General features: G+C 44.7%; 1 protein-coding gene across 6 annotated transcripts in view; it reads right to left on the reverse strand.

Moving 5' to 3' along the window:
* LOC129829491 (copine-8-like) overlaps positions 1-14,184 on the reverse strand; it is a 206,233-nt gene that overhangs the window by 30,525 nt on the left and 161,524 nt on the right. For all 6 annotated transcript variants that reach the window (XR_008755400.1, XM_055891203.1, XM_055891202.1 and 3 more), the window contains one exon: positions 13,842-13,903. Coding sequence is in view for 5 of the 6 variants with exons in the window: in XM_055891203.1 (XP_055747178.1) it covers positions 13,842-13,903 (62 nt within the window). In the remaining variant the exon portion in view is untranslated. The remainder of the gene's footprint in view (positions 1-13,841; positions 13,904-14,184) is intronic.

The raw sequence follows: 14,184 nt of genomic DNA on the forward strand, positions 1-14,184 counted from the left end.
ACGATGGTCATTATGGCCAAACAATTCTATTTTCTTTCATCAAACAAGAGGACATTTCTCCAAAAAGTATGATCTTTGTTCCCATGTGCAGTTGCAAACCGTAGTCTGGCTTTTTTATGCCAGTTTTGGAGCAGTGGCTTCTTTCTTGCTGAGCGGCCTTTCAGGTTATGTCGATATAGGACTCGTTTTACTGTGGATATAGATACTTTTGTACCTTTTCCTCCAGCATCTTCACAAGGTCCTTTACTGTTGTTCTGGGATTGATTTGCACTTTCGCACCAAAGTACGTTCATCTCTAGGAGACAGAACGTGTCTCCTTCCTGAGCGATATGACGGCTGCGTGGTCCCATGGTGTTTATACTTGCGTACTATTGTTTGTACAGATGAACGTGGTACCTTCAAACGTTCGAAAATGGCTCCTAAGGATGAACCAGACTTGTGGAGGTCTACAGTTTGTTTTCTGAGGTCTGGGCTGATTTCTTTTGATTTTCCCATGATGTCAAGCAGAGGCACTGAGTTTGAAGGTAGGCATTAAAATACATCCACAGGTACACCTCCAATTGACTCAAATTATGTCAATTAGCCTTTCAGAAGCTTCTAAAGCCATGACATAATTTTCTGGAATTTTCCAAGCTGTTTAAAGGCTGAGTCAACTTAGTGTATGTAAACTTCTGACCCACTGGAATTGTGATACAGTGAATTATAAGTGAAATAATCTGTCTGTAAACAATTGTTGGAAAAATGACTTGTGTCATGCAGAAAGTAGAGGTCCTAACCGACTTGCCAAAACTATAGTTTATTAACAAGAAATGTGTGGAGTGGTTGAAAAACTAGTTTTAATGACTCCAACCTAAGTGAATGTAAACTTCCGACTTCAACTGTATACTTAAACCATACGATAGACTGGAAGTACACAAAATATACGGTGTTAAAAGTTAAATTACTCAAGTAGACAGAAATACTGTATATTATTCTCAGTAGGATTAATGGTGAATAACTGTTAGCTCCTAGAGTGTGCAGCTCTCATTTTCTTTTTTTTATACTATGGTCAGATCAGACATTATCCTTATACTGGCCACAAATCCTTCTATCCCTTCCAGACACACAAGTTGCAAGTCAACGAATAACTATACAAAGACATGGAGAGCTGAGAGACAAGACAGCGTAAAGACAGTCATTTCCCTGATGGGGTTGTTAGGCACAATAACAAGCAGAGAAAGAGAGAGAGTTGACGAACACGACCCTATGGTAAACAAAGTAGTGTTAATTAATGGGAGGAGGAGTTACTACTAACATGTTCTGACAAAACCCCTCATCAACAGCTCTCCAAGCTGTCAGGGTCTGTTTTCTTGTTCAGCCTCATCCGATTCCCACTTCTGTTGTATTGTATATTAAACATCATCCATTTTAAATGGATTCCTGTGTTAGTCATCTATATTGTACTTTCATGGTTGATCATTAGGCTGTCAGTGTATATGCAAACAGCATCACTAACATCTAGGAAAACTGCGAGATAAGGAGTCCTTTCCCAAAAGGTTTCTTATAAATCAATAATGAGCCAAGGGAGGTGAAAGTAGTTATGATTTGACAGGAAACTAAGGATCCATAATGAGAGACAGGGGATTAGTGCTAACTAACGTAGTATCGAAACTACACAATAAATAACCTCATCACTGCTGTTCTACGCAGTGTTTAATTTAAATAGACAACGCTGACAACTGTATGTCATCACCATCACAATAATTACCGTCATCATCAACACCATAATCTATATCATCATCATCATCATCAGTAACACCATCATCATCAATATCCCCATCATCAATATCACCATCAATATCATCACCATCATCAACACCATAATCTATATCATCATCATCATCAGTAACACCATCATCACCATCATCATCAATATCACCACCATCATCATCAATATCACCATCATCAATATCACCATCATCATCAATATCACCATCATCATCAATATCACCATCATCATCATCATCATCATCATCAATATCACCATCATCAATATCACCATCATCACATCATCATCAATATCACCATCATCAATATCACCATCATCATCAATATCACCATCATCATCAATATCACCATCATCACCATCATCAATATCACCATCATCACCATCATCAATATCACCATCATCACCATCAATACCCCCATCATCACCGTCATCATCACCATCACCATCAATATCACCATCAATATCACCATCATCAATATCACCATCATCAATATCACCATCATCATCAATATCACCATCATCAATATCCCCATCATCATCAATATCACCATCATCATCATCAATATCACCATCATCATCAATATCACCATCAATATCACCATCATCAATATCCCCATCATCATCAATATCCCCATCATCATCAATATCCCCATCATCATCAATATCCCCATCATCATCAATATCCCCATCATCATCAATATCCCCATCATCATCAATATCCCCATCATCATCAATATCACCATCATCAGTAACACCATCATCATCATCATCATCATCATCACCATTAAAACCATCATCACCATTAACACCATCAACACCATCATCACAATCATCATCACCAACACCAACACAATCACCATCATCAGTAGTAGTATTTATTCTGGTTAATAATCATGATTTCCTTTCGCATACAGTATGTCTATCAGCAATCTGCAAACAGCATCACACGTGCTTAATAAAACACTAAGCCATATTTCAATCATGAGAAATGCAAAGGATGACAGCCAAGGAACTTGAAAAGAAGGGAGGGAAGTGAATATGGAGGAAAAACAACTTCCCCTTCATGTCCTCATCCATTCCCTAAGAGGTTAGACTTTAAAGACATAGCTGTAGCTAGCTGTTAGCAATGCGCTTTTTCTATGGTGATCCACAATATAGCCTGGTTACATCAGATTGAATCCTGTGATTACCATGGTGAGCAGAAAGCGTGAAGCATTCAGTGTGGTTTAAGTATTTACCTCCATTCAGAAATCCACAGCCTCATGTTTTAATGTCCCTAGTTCCTAGTCATATCATACTGCAGGAAGCATCTCTTCCTAGTCCCTAGTCATATCATACTGCAGGAAGCATCTCTTCCTAGTCCCTAGTCATATCATACTGCAGGAAGCCTCTCTTCCTAGTCCCTAGTCATATCCTACTGTAGGAAGCATCCCGACCCTAGTACCTAGTCAGATCCTATTGCAGGAAGCATCTCTTCCTAGTCCCTAGTCATATCATACTGCAGGAAGCATCTCTTCCTAGTCCCTAGTCATATCATACTGCAGGAAGCATCTCTTCCTAGTCCCTAGTCATATCATACTGCAGGAAGCCTCTCTTCCTAGTCCCTAGTCATATTATACTGCAGGAAGCATCTCTTCCTAGTCCCTAGTCATATTATACTGCAGGAAGCATCTCTTCCTAGTCCCTAGTCATATCATACTGCAGGAAGCATCTCTTCCTAGTCCCTAGTCATATCATACTGCAGGAAGCATCTCTTCCTAGTCCCTAGTCATATCATACTGCAGGAAGCCTCTCTTCATAGTCCCTAGTCATATCATACTGCAGGAAGCATCTCTTCCTAGTCCCTAGTCATATCATATTGCAGGAAGCATCTCTTCATAGTCCCTAGTCATATCATACTGCAGGAAGCATCTCTTCCTAGTCCCTAGTCATATCATACTGTAGGAAGCATCTCTTCCTAGTCCCTAGTCATATCATACTGCGGGAAGCATCTCTTCCTAGTCCCTAGTCATATCATACTGTAGGAAGCATCTCTTCCTAGTCCCTAGTCATATCATACTGCGGGAAGCATCTCTTCCTAGTCCCTAGTCATATCATACTGCAGGAAGCATCGCTTCCTAGTCCCTAGTCATATCATACTGCAGATAGCATCTCTCCCTAGTCCCTAGTCATATCATACTGCAGGAAGCATCGCTTCCTAGTCCCTAGTCATATCATACTGCAGATGGCATCTCTTCCTAGTCCCTAGTCATATTATACTGCAGATAGCATCGCTTCCTAGTCCCTAGTCATATCATACTGCAGGAAGCATCGCTTCCTAGTCCCTAGTCATATCATACTGCAGATGGCATCTCTTCCTAGTCCCTAGTCATATTATACTGCAGATAGCATCGCTTCCTAGTCCCTAGTCATATCATACTGCAGGAAGCATCTCTTCCTAGTCCCTAGTCATATCATACTGCAGGAAGCATCTCTTCCTAGTCCCTAGTCATATCATACTGCGGGAAGCATCTCTTCTTAGTCCCTAGTCATATCATACTGCAGGAAGCATCGCTTCCTAGTCCCTAGTCATATCATACTGCAGATAGCATCTCTCCCTAGTCCCTAGTCATATCATACTGCAGGAAGCATCGCTTCCTAGTCCCTAGTCATATCATACTGCAGATGGCATCTCTTCCTAGTCCCTAGTCATATTATACTGCAGATAGCATCGCTTCCTAGTCCCTAGTCATATCATACTGCAGGAAGCATCGCTTCCTAGTCCCTAGTCATATCATACTGCAGATGGCATCTCTTCCTAGTCCCTAGTCATATTATACTGCAGATAGCATCGCTTCCTAGTCCCTAGTCATATCATACTGCAGGAAGCATCTCTTCCTAGTCCCTAGTCATATCATACTGCAGGAAGCATCGCTTCCTAGTCCCTAGTCATATCATACTGCGGGAAGCATCTCTTCCTAGTCCCTAGTCATATCATACTGCAGGAAGCATCTCTTCCTAGTCCCTAGTCATATCATACTGCAGGAAGCATCGCTTCCTAGTCCCTAGTCATATCATACTGCAGATAGCATCTCTTTCTAGTCCCTGGTCCTATCCTACTGCAGGAAGCATCTGACCATAGCTTGTTACTCTGGATTGAGTTAGTTAGAGCTCTGGTTTCCCAACTAACAGACAGACAGGGGGAACTGTGGCAATGCTTTCCAATGATAATGCCTTCCCATGATAATCCTTTACCATGATAATCCTTTCCCATGGAACTCGAAGCTTACTGTATTCCCATTGGTTAGCTCAGAAGTGGATAACGTTCACAGAAAATAATTGTAGAATTACATGAGTTGAATTCACTAGGGCCTCCCAGCCCATCAATACAGTTTATCGTCTAGCCAAGCTGGACTTGTCATTTCATACACAACTCCTTCCTCAGATTGGTTATATTCTCTGACTGTCGATGGTTGTATTTTTCATTCCTCACCCATTTCATTTTGGTAATTTATTGTTTTCATTTTCAAATATAAGTGTCTCGCTTCCTAAAAATGGTTTCCTATCAGTGTGAGATTATAGAAATTCAGATTGATGCTTTCAACTGTATGCCAACATAGTTTACTGTTATACCAATTCCCTGGACGCTAACAACCACAGCAATGTCATACACTTTAATAGAACTGAAATGCTGGTGCTATTTGTGTCAGTTTGTAGGCTACAAACAGAGCCTTCGGAAAGTATTCAGACCCCATGACTATTTCCACATTTTGTTAAGTTACAACCTTATTCTAAAATTGATTGAATAGTTTGTTTCCCACACCAACCCCTATACACAATACCCCATAAGGATAGTTTTAACAACTGAAATATCACATTTACACTAGTATTCAGCCCCTTTACTCTGTACTTTGTTGAAGCAGTTACAATTACAGCCTCGAGTCGTCTTGGAAATGACGCTACAAGCTTGGCACCACCTGTATTTGGGGAGCATCTCCCATTCTTCTCTGCAGATCCTCTCAAGCTCTGTCAGGTTGGATGGGGAGTGTCGCTGCACAGCTATTTTCAGGTCTATCCAGAGATGTTCAATAGGGTTCAAGTCCGGGCTCTGGTTGAGCCACTAAAGGAAATTGAGACTTGTCCCGAAGTCACTCCTGGTTTGTCTTGGATGTGTGCTTAGGGTCATTGTCCTGTTGGAAGGTGAACCTTCGCCCCAGTCTGAGTTCCTGAGCGCTCTGGAGCAGGTTTTCATCAAGGATCTCTCTAGACTTTGCTCCGTTCATCTTTCCCTTGATCCTGATTAGTCTACCAGTTCCTGCTGCTGAAAAACATCCCCACAGCACGATGGTGCCACCACCATGATAGGGATGGTGCCAGGTTTCCTCTAGACGTGACGCTTGGAATTAAGGCCAAAGAGTTCAATCTTGGTTTCATCAGTCCAGGAAATCTTGTTTCTCATTGTCTGAGTCTTCAGGTGCCTTTTGGCAAACTCCAAGCAGGCTGTCATGTGCTTTTTACTGAGGAGTGGCTTCCGTCTGGCCACTCTACCATAAAGGCCTGATTGGTGGAGTGCTGCTGAGATGGTTGTCTTTCTGGAAGGTTCTCCCATCTCCACAGAGGAACTCTGGAGCTCTGTCAGAGTGACCATGGGGTTATTGGTCCCCTCCCTGACCAAGCCCCTTCTTCCCGATTGCTCAGTTTGGCCGGGCGGCCAGCTCTAGGAAGAGTATTGGTGGTTCCAAACTTCTAACATTTAAGAATGATGGAGGCCACTGTGTTCTTGGGGACCTTCAATGCTGCAGAAATGTTTTGGTACACTTCCCTAGATCTGTATCCTCGACCCAATCCTGTCTCGGAGCTCTACGGACAATTGCTTCGACCTCAATGCTTGGTTGATGCTCTGACATGCATCCTGTTTCCATTGATCATCCTTCAGATGTTTCTACAACTTGATTGGAGTCCACCTGTGGTAAATTCAATTGATTTGGCATAATTTTTGACTCAAACCTAGCTCATTCAACATAGTTTGACTTCCACTCCCTTCCACTGACATTTTAAAACCAGAACAAAATAAAAAATATTACCCATTGAAAAAGTGCAATGTCAAATTTCTCTCGCTTTATACAGGCTATATTTGGCTCAATCTATTAAACATGGTCAAGGGACTTAAATACAGTAGAAGAAGTCTTAAAGGTTCTATTCCTACAGGCCGTCTCATTCAAGATTTAATTTAAAAAGAAACATTCAATAAAAGAGTAATGAAAATATGATACATCTTTTTTTCCCTTCATGACCTATTATATTCCACATATCACTTCAACATTAATGAAAACCCTGTTCAACTCTGAGATCTATCACAATGGCTCTGTGGCCCCGGAAAAGAGAAATCACCTCTTATCCCCTAAGAGCCCATTAATCATACCACATTGACCAAAGTCAATGTGCTTTCACTTGCCTATTAGTACGTGAGTGGTTGTGCGAGGATAAACACACAGGAGAGAAAGGAATCCAAAGAAAGCATGGTGGGATCAATATCTCGTAGTGTGGCATGGTGGGGAGTCCTTTCCTGGGGACACTCACTCATTCAAGTAATGAGAGGACACTGAACACAGGATACTGAACACAGGACACTGAGTGATAGCAGAGGCTTAGAAGACGGTGGTCAGCAGAGGTGGCCTGAATCACAAATCGACCCCCTACGCCCATAGCCCCTAGGCACCTGTGTACATCTAGATTCCATGGCCATGTCAATTCCTAGTTTCCATGAAACTGCTGGGTTAGGAGTCTGAAGTGGTATGTCATGTCATGGCATAGTGCGGGGGGTGATTCCATACATATGAGATTGTACAGGCGTAACCAATGGGACACCTGCCTAATCCTCTCAGCTCTTCACAAGTCTCTAGAGGGTAGGGTGTAAGGGTTGAGTTGGGATTCAGTGGTGCAAAATAACCCGCCTTCCTGTCTGTGTGGGTGGACGGGTGGGTGAGTGGGACAGCGAGAGGCCATGAGAGGCATTGACAGATCTAGGACACGGTCGAACAGACACAGCAAACTGACACTGAAGCACAGGGACAACTACAGGGCTGAAATGACGATAGCTACAGGGCAGAAACCATAGACAGCTACAGGGCTGAAAACTGGACAACTACAGGGCTGAAACCAGGACAGCTACAGGGCTGAAAACATGGACAGTTACAGGGCAGAAAATATGGACAACTACAGGGCTGAAACCAGGACAGCTACAGGGCTGAAAACATGGACAGCTACAGGGCTGAAAACATGGACAGCTACAGGGCTGAAAACATGGACAACTACAGGGCTGAAACCAGGACAACTACAGGGCTGAAACCAGGACAGCTACAGGGCTGAAACCAGGACAGATACAGGGCTGAAACCAGGGCAGCTACAGGGCTGAAACATGGACAGCTACAGGGCTGAAAACATGGACAGCTACAGGGCTGAAAACATGGACAGTTACATGGCTGAAACCAGGACAGCTACAGGGCTGAAACCAGGACAGCTACAGGGCTAAAACCAGGACAGCTACAGGGCTGAAACCAGGACAGCTACAGGGCTGAAACCAGGTCAGATACAGGGCTGAAACCAGGACAGCTACAGGGCTGAAACCAGGACAGCTACAGGGCTAAAACCTGACCAGCTACAGGGTAGAAACCAGGACAGCTACAGGGCTGAAACCAGGTCAGCTACAGGGCTGAAACCAGGACAGCTACAGGGCTGAAACATGGACAGCTACAGGGCTGAAAACATGGACAGTTACATGGCTGAAACCAGGACAGCTACAGGGCTGAAACCAGGACAGCTACAGGGCTGAAAACATGGACAGCTACAGGGCTGAAAACATGGACAGCTACAGGGCTGAAAACATGGACAGCTACAGGGCTGAAAACATGGACAGCTACAGGGCTGAAACCAGGACAGCTACAGGGCTGAAAACATGGACAGCTACAGGGCAGAAAACATGGACAGCTACAGGGCTGAAAACATGGACAGCTACAGGGTAGAAACCAGGACAGCTACAGGCTGAAAACCAGGACAGCTACAGGGCTGAAAACATGGACAGCTACAGGGCTGAAAACATGGACAGCTACAGGGCTGAAAACATGGACAGCTACAGGGTAGAAACCAGGACAGCTACAGGGCTGAAAACATGGACAGCTACAGGGCAGAAAACATGGACAGCTACAGGGCAGAAAACATGGACAGCTACAGGGCTGAAAACCAGGACAGCTACAGGGCTGAAAACATGGACAGCTACAGGGCTGAAAACATGGACAGCTACAGGGCTGAAAACATGGACAGCTACAGGGTAGAAACCAGGACAGCTACAGGGCTGAAAACATGGACAGCTACAGGGCAGAAAACATGGACAGCTACAGGCTGAAAACCAGGACAGCTACAGGGATGAAACCAGGACAGCTACAGGGCTGAAAACATGGACAGCTACAGGGCTGAAACCAGGACAGCTACAGGGATGAAAACCAGGACAGCTACAGAGATGAAACCAGGACAGCTACAGGGATGAAAACATGGACAGCTACAGGGCAGAAAAACATGGACAGCTACAGGGCAGAAAAACATGGACAGCTACAGGCTGAAAACCAGGACAGCTACAGGGCTGAAACCAGGACAGCTACAGGGCTGAAAACATGGACAGCTACAGGGCTGAAAACATGGACAGCTACAGGGCTGAAACCAGGACAGCTACAGGGCTGAAAACATGGACAGCTACAGGGCAGAAAACATGGATAGCTACAGGGCTGAAACCAGGACAGCTACAGGGCAGAAAACATGGACAGCTACAGGGATGAAACCAGGACAGATACAGGGATGAAACCAGGACAGCTAGAGGGATGAAACCAGGACAGCTACAGGGCTGAAAACATGGACAGCTACAGGGATGAAACCAGGACAGATACAGGGCTAAAACCAGGACAGCTACAGGGCTGAAACCAGGACAGCTACAGGGCTGAAACCAGGACAGATACAGGGCAGAAGACATGGACAGATACAGGGCAGAAGACATGGACAGCTACAGGGCTAAAACCAGGACAGCTACAGGGATGAAACCAGGACAGCTACAGGGCAGAAACCAGGACAGATACAGGGCTAAAACCAGACCAACTACAGGGCTGAAACCAGGACAGTTACAGGGCTGAAACCAGGACAGATACAGGGCAGAAGACATGGACAGCTACAGGGCAGAAAACATGGACAGCTACAGGGCTGAAACCAGGACAGCTACAGGGCAGAAAACATGGACAGTTACAGGGCTGAAACATGGACAGCTACAGGGCTGAAAACATGGACAGCTACAGGGCAGAAAACATGGACAGCTACAGGCTGAAAACCAGGACAGCTACAGGGCTGAAACCAGGACAGCTACAGGGCTGAAACCAGGACAGATACAGGGCAGAAACCAGGACAGTTACAGGGCAGAAAACATGGACAGCTACAGGGCTGAAAACATGGACAGCTACAGGGCTGAAACCATGGACAGCTACAGGGCTGAAACCAGGACAGCTACAGGGCTGAAACCAGGACAGCTACAGGGCTGAAAACATGGACAGCTACAGGGCTGAAACCAGGACAGCTACAGGGCTGAAAACATGGACAGCTACAGGGCTGAAACCAGGACAGCTACAGGGCTGAAAACATGGACAGCTACAGGGCTGAAACCAGGACAGCTACAGGGCAGAAAACATGGACAGTTACAGGGCAGAAAACATGGACAGTTACAGGGCAGAAAACATGGACAGCTACAGGGCTGAAAACATGGACAGCTACAGGGCTGAAACCAGGACAGCTACAGGGCTGAAAACATGGACAGTTACAGGGCTGAAACCAGGACAGCTACAGGGCTGAAACCATGGACAGTTACAGGGCTGAAACATGGACAGCTACAGGGCTGAAAACATGGACAGCTACAGGGCAGAAAACATGGACAGCTACAGGCTGAAAACCAGGACAGCTACAGGGCTGAAACCAGGACAGCTACAGGGCTGAAACCAGGACAGATACAGGGCAGAAACCAGGACAGATACAGGGCAGAAACCAGGACAGTTACAGGGCAGAAAACATGGACAGCTACAGGGCTGAAAACATGGACAGCAACAGGGCTGAAACCATGGACAGCTACAGGGCTGAAACCAGGACAGATACAGGGCTGAAAACATGGACAGCTACAGGGCTGAAACCAGGACAGCTACAGGGCTGAAAACATGGACAGCTACAGGGCTGAAACCAGGACAGCTACGGGGCTGAAAACATGGACAGCTACAGGGCTGAAAACATGGACAGCTACAGGGCTGAAACCAGGACAACTACAGGGCTGAAAACATGGACAGCTACAGGGCTGAAACCAGGACAGCTACAGGGCTGAAAACATGGACAGCTACAGGGCTGAAACCAGGACAGCTACAGGGCAGAAAACATGGACAGCTACAGGGCTGAAAACATGGACAGCTACAGGGCTGAAAACATGGACAGCTACAGGGCTGAAACCAGGACAGCTACAGGGCAGAAAACATGGACAGTTACAGGGCTGAAACCAGGACAGCTACAGGGCAGAAAACATGGACAGTTACAGGGCTGAAACATGGACAGCTACAGGGCTGAAAACATGGACAGCTACAGGGCAGAAAACATGGACAGCTACAGGCTGAAAACCAGGACAGCTACAGGGCTGAAACCAGGACAGCTACAGGGCTGAAACCAGGACAGATACAGGGCTGAAACCAGGACAGTTACATGGCTGAAACCAGGACAGCTACATGGCTGAAACCATGGACAGCTACAGGGCTGAAACCAGGACAGCTACAGGGCTGAAACCAGGACAGCTAGAGGGCTGAAAACATGGTAATAATAGCAGGTAGACTGGTGGTAATAACAGCAGGTAGACTGGTGGTAATAATAGCAGGTAGACTGGTGGTAATAACAGCAGGTAGACTGGTGGTAATAACAGTAGGTAGACTAATAGCAGGTAGACTGTAATAGCAGGTAGACTGGTAGTAATAACAGCAGGTAGACTGGTGGTAATAACAGCAGGTAGACTGGTGGTAATAACAGCAGGTAGACTGGTGGTAATAACAGCAGGTAGACTGGTGGTAATAACAGCAGGTAGACTGGTGGTAATAACAGCAGGTAGACTGGTGGTAATAACAGCAGGTAGACTGGTGGTAATAACAGTAGGTAGACTAATAGCAGGTAGACTGTAATAGCAGGTAGACTGGTAGTAATAACAGCAGGTAGACTGGTGGTAATAACAGCAGGTAGACTGTAATAGCAGGTAGACTGGTGGTAATAACAGCAGGTAGACTGTAATAGCAGGTAGACTGGTGGTAATAACAGCAGGTAGACTGGTGGTAATAACAGCAGGTAGACTGTAATAACAGGTAGACTGTAATAACAGGTAGACTGGTTGTAATAACAGCAGGTAGACTGGTGGTAATAACAGCAGGTAGACTGGTGGTAATAACAGCAGGTAGACTGGTGGTAATAACAGCAGGTAGACTGGTGGTAATAACAGCAGATAGACTGATGGTAATAATAGCAGGTAGACTGGTGGTAATAACAGCAGGTAGACTAATAGCAGGTAGACTGTAATAGCAGGTAGGCTGGTGGTAATAATAGCAGGTAGACTGGTGGTAATAACAGCAGGTAGACTGTAATAACAGGTAGACTGTAATAACAGGTAGACTGGTTGTAATAACAGCAGGTAGACTGGTGGTAATAACAGCAGGTAGACTAATAGCAGGTAGACTGTAATAGCAGGTAGGCTGGTGGTAATAATAGCAGGTAGACTGGTGGTAATAACAGCAGGTAGACTGTAATAACAGGTAGACTGTAATAACAGGTAGACTGGTTGTAATAACAGCAGGTAGACTGGTGGTAATAACAGCAGGTAGACTGGTGGTAATAACAGCAGGTAGACTGGTGGTAATAACAGCAGGTAGACTGGTGGTAATAACAGCAGATAGACTGATGGTAATAATAGCAGGTAGACTGATGGTAATAACAGCAGGTAGACTGATGGTAATAACAGCAGGTAGACTGGTGGTAATAACAGCAGGTAGACTGGTGGTAATAACAGCAGGTAGACTGTAATAGCAGGTAGACTGGTGGTAATAACAGCAGGTAGACTGTAATAGCAGGTAGACTGGTGGTAATAACAGCAGGTAGACTGGTAGTAATAACAGCAGGTAGACTGGTGGTAATAATAGCAGGTAGACTGTAATAACAGGTAGACTGTAATAGCAGGTAGACTGTAATAGCAGGTAGACTGTAATAACAGGTAGCCTGGTGGTAATAACAGCAGGTAGACTGTAATAGCAGGTAGACTGTAATAGCAGGTAGACTGTAATAGCAGGTAGACTGTAATAGCAGGTAGACTGTAATAGCAGGTAGACTGTTTGACAGACAGGCAGAGCAAGCATTACAGTGGGATGCTTCCCAAATGGCACCCTATTCCCTATGTAGTGCACTACTTTTGACCAGGGCCCATAGTGTGTAGTGCGCTATAAAGTGAATATGGTGTTGTCTGACAGGCAGATCTTAACAGTGTTGTCATGTAACCGTCAGAGACCGCAGAGGTCAAGTTGAAACGTGTCTACAGCCCCAACAGAACAGTAGGAGATACACATTTGACCCGTGCACTATATAGGGATTAGGGTAGCCAGTTGAGACGCACCCAAAAATAAATACTGAAAACGGTAGTAGGCTTCATCTAGGGTCATATAAATGTGTCATTTTTTTTTAACCTTTTATAATTCAATAACCCTGCCTGACTGTCAATTGGACCTGGTCACATGGTATGTCTTGATACGGCAAATCTCATCTTTGCTTACTAAAGTCTTCAATAGCTATTTCTAAAATCAAATGTAACATGAAGCGATAGGATTGATCAACTCTCAGATTACAGTGGACGTTGTCCTGATCTCAGCTCTTCAGCTGCAGGGTACCCCCTTTTTCAGACGCAACATCAAGATCAGAATAGAGACTTTAGAGGCTACTTTTAAAAGTGGTCATTGTTTCTGTATATTGAAATACTGTAATGTAAACTTCTGAACCAGCTCACCCTCCTTTAATGTAGTCGAGGAATGTGTGTTCTGACTCCACCGCGAACGACAGCATGGTCACCTGGGTAGAGAGAATATTCAAAGCTGTTACCAAACTGTTATATTCACCACTTAGGTAATCAACACAAAGTCACAAATGCAATGTTACTCACCACATCAGTAATCAAAACAATCACAATTGACCAATTTAAACACATGAACCGTTAGCCCCCTGCCTCCAGGCCCCCCCGGGTTAACCAACCCGCTTCCCAAGAGTGATTCATCTCGGTAGAATGAGTTTGTTTGACATCAGAGCGGCATATTAGTATTAGAGCATTGATCCATCTCAATCACACGCACACA

This window comes from Salvelinus fontinalis, chromosome 31 (genome assembly GCF_029448725.1).
Source record: "Salvelinus fontinalis isolate EN_2023a chromosome 31, ASM2944872v1, whole genome shotgun sequence".
Taxonomy (NCBI): Eukaryota; Metazoa; Chordata; class Actinopteri; order Salmoniformes; family Salmonidae; genus Salvelinus; species Salvelinus fontinalis.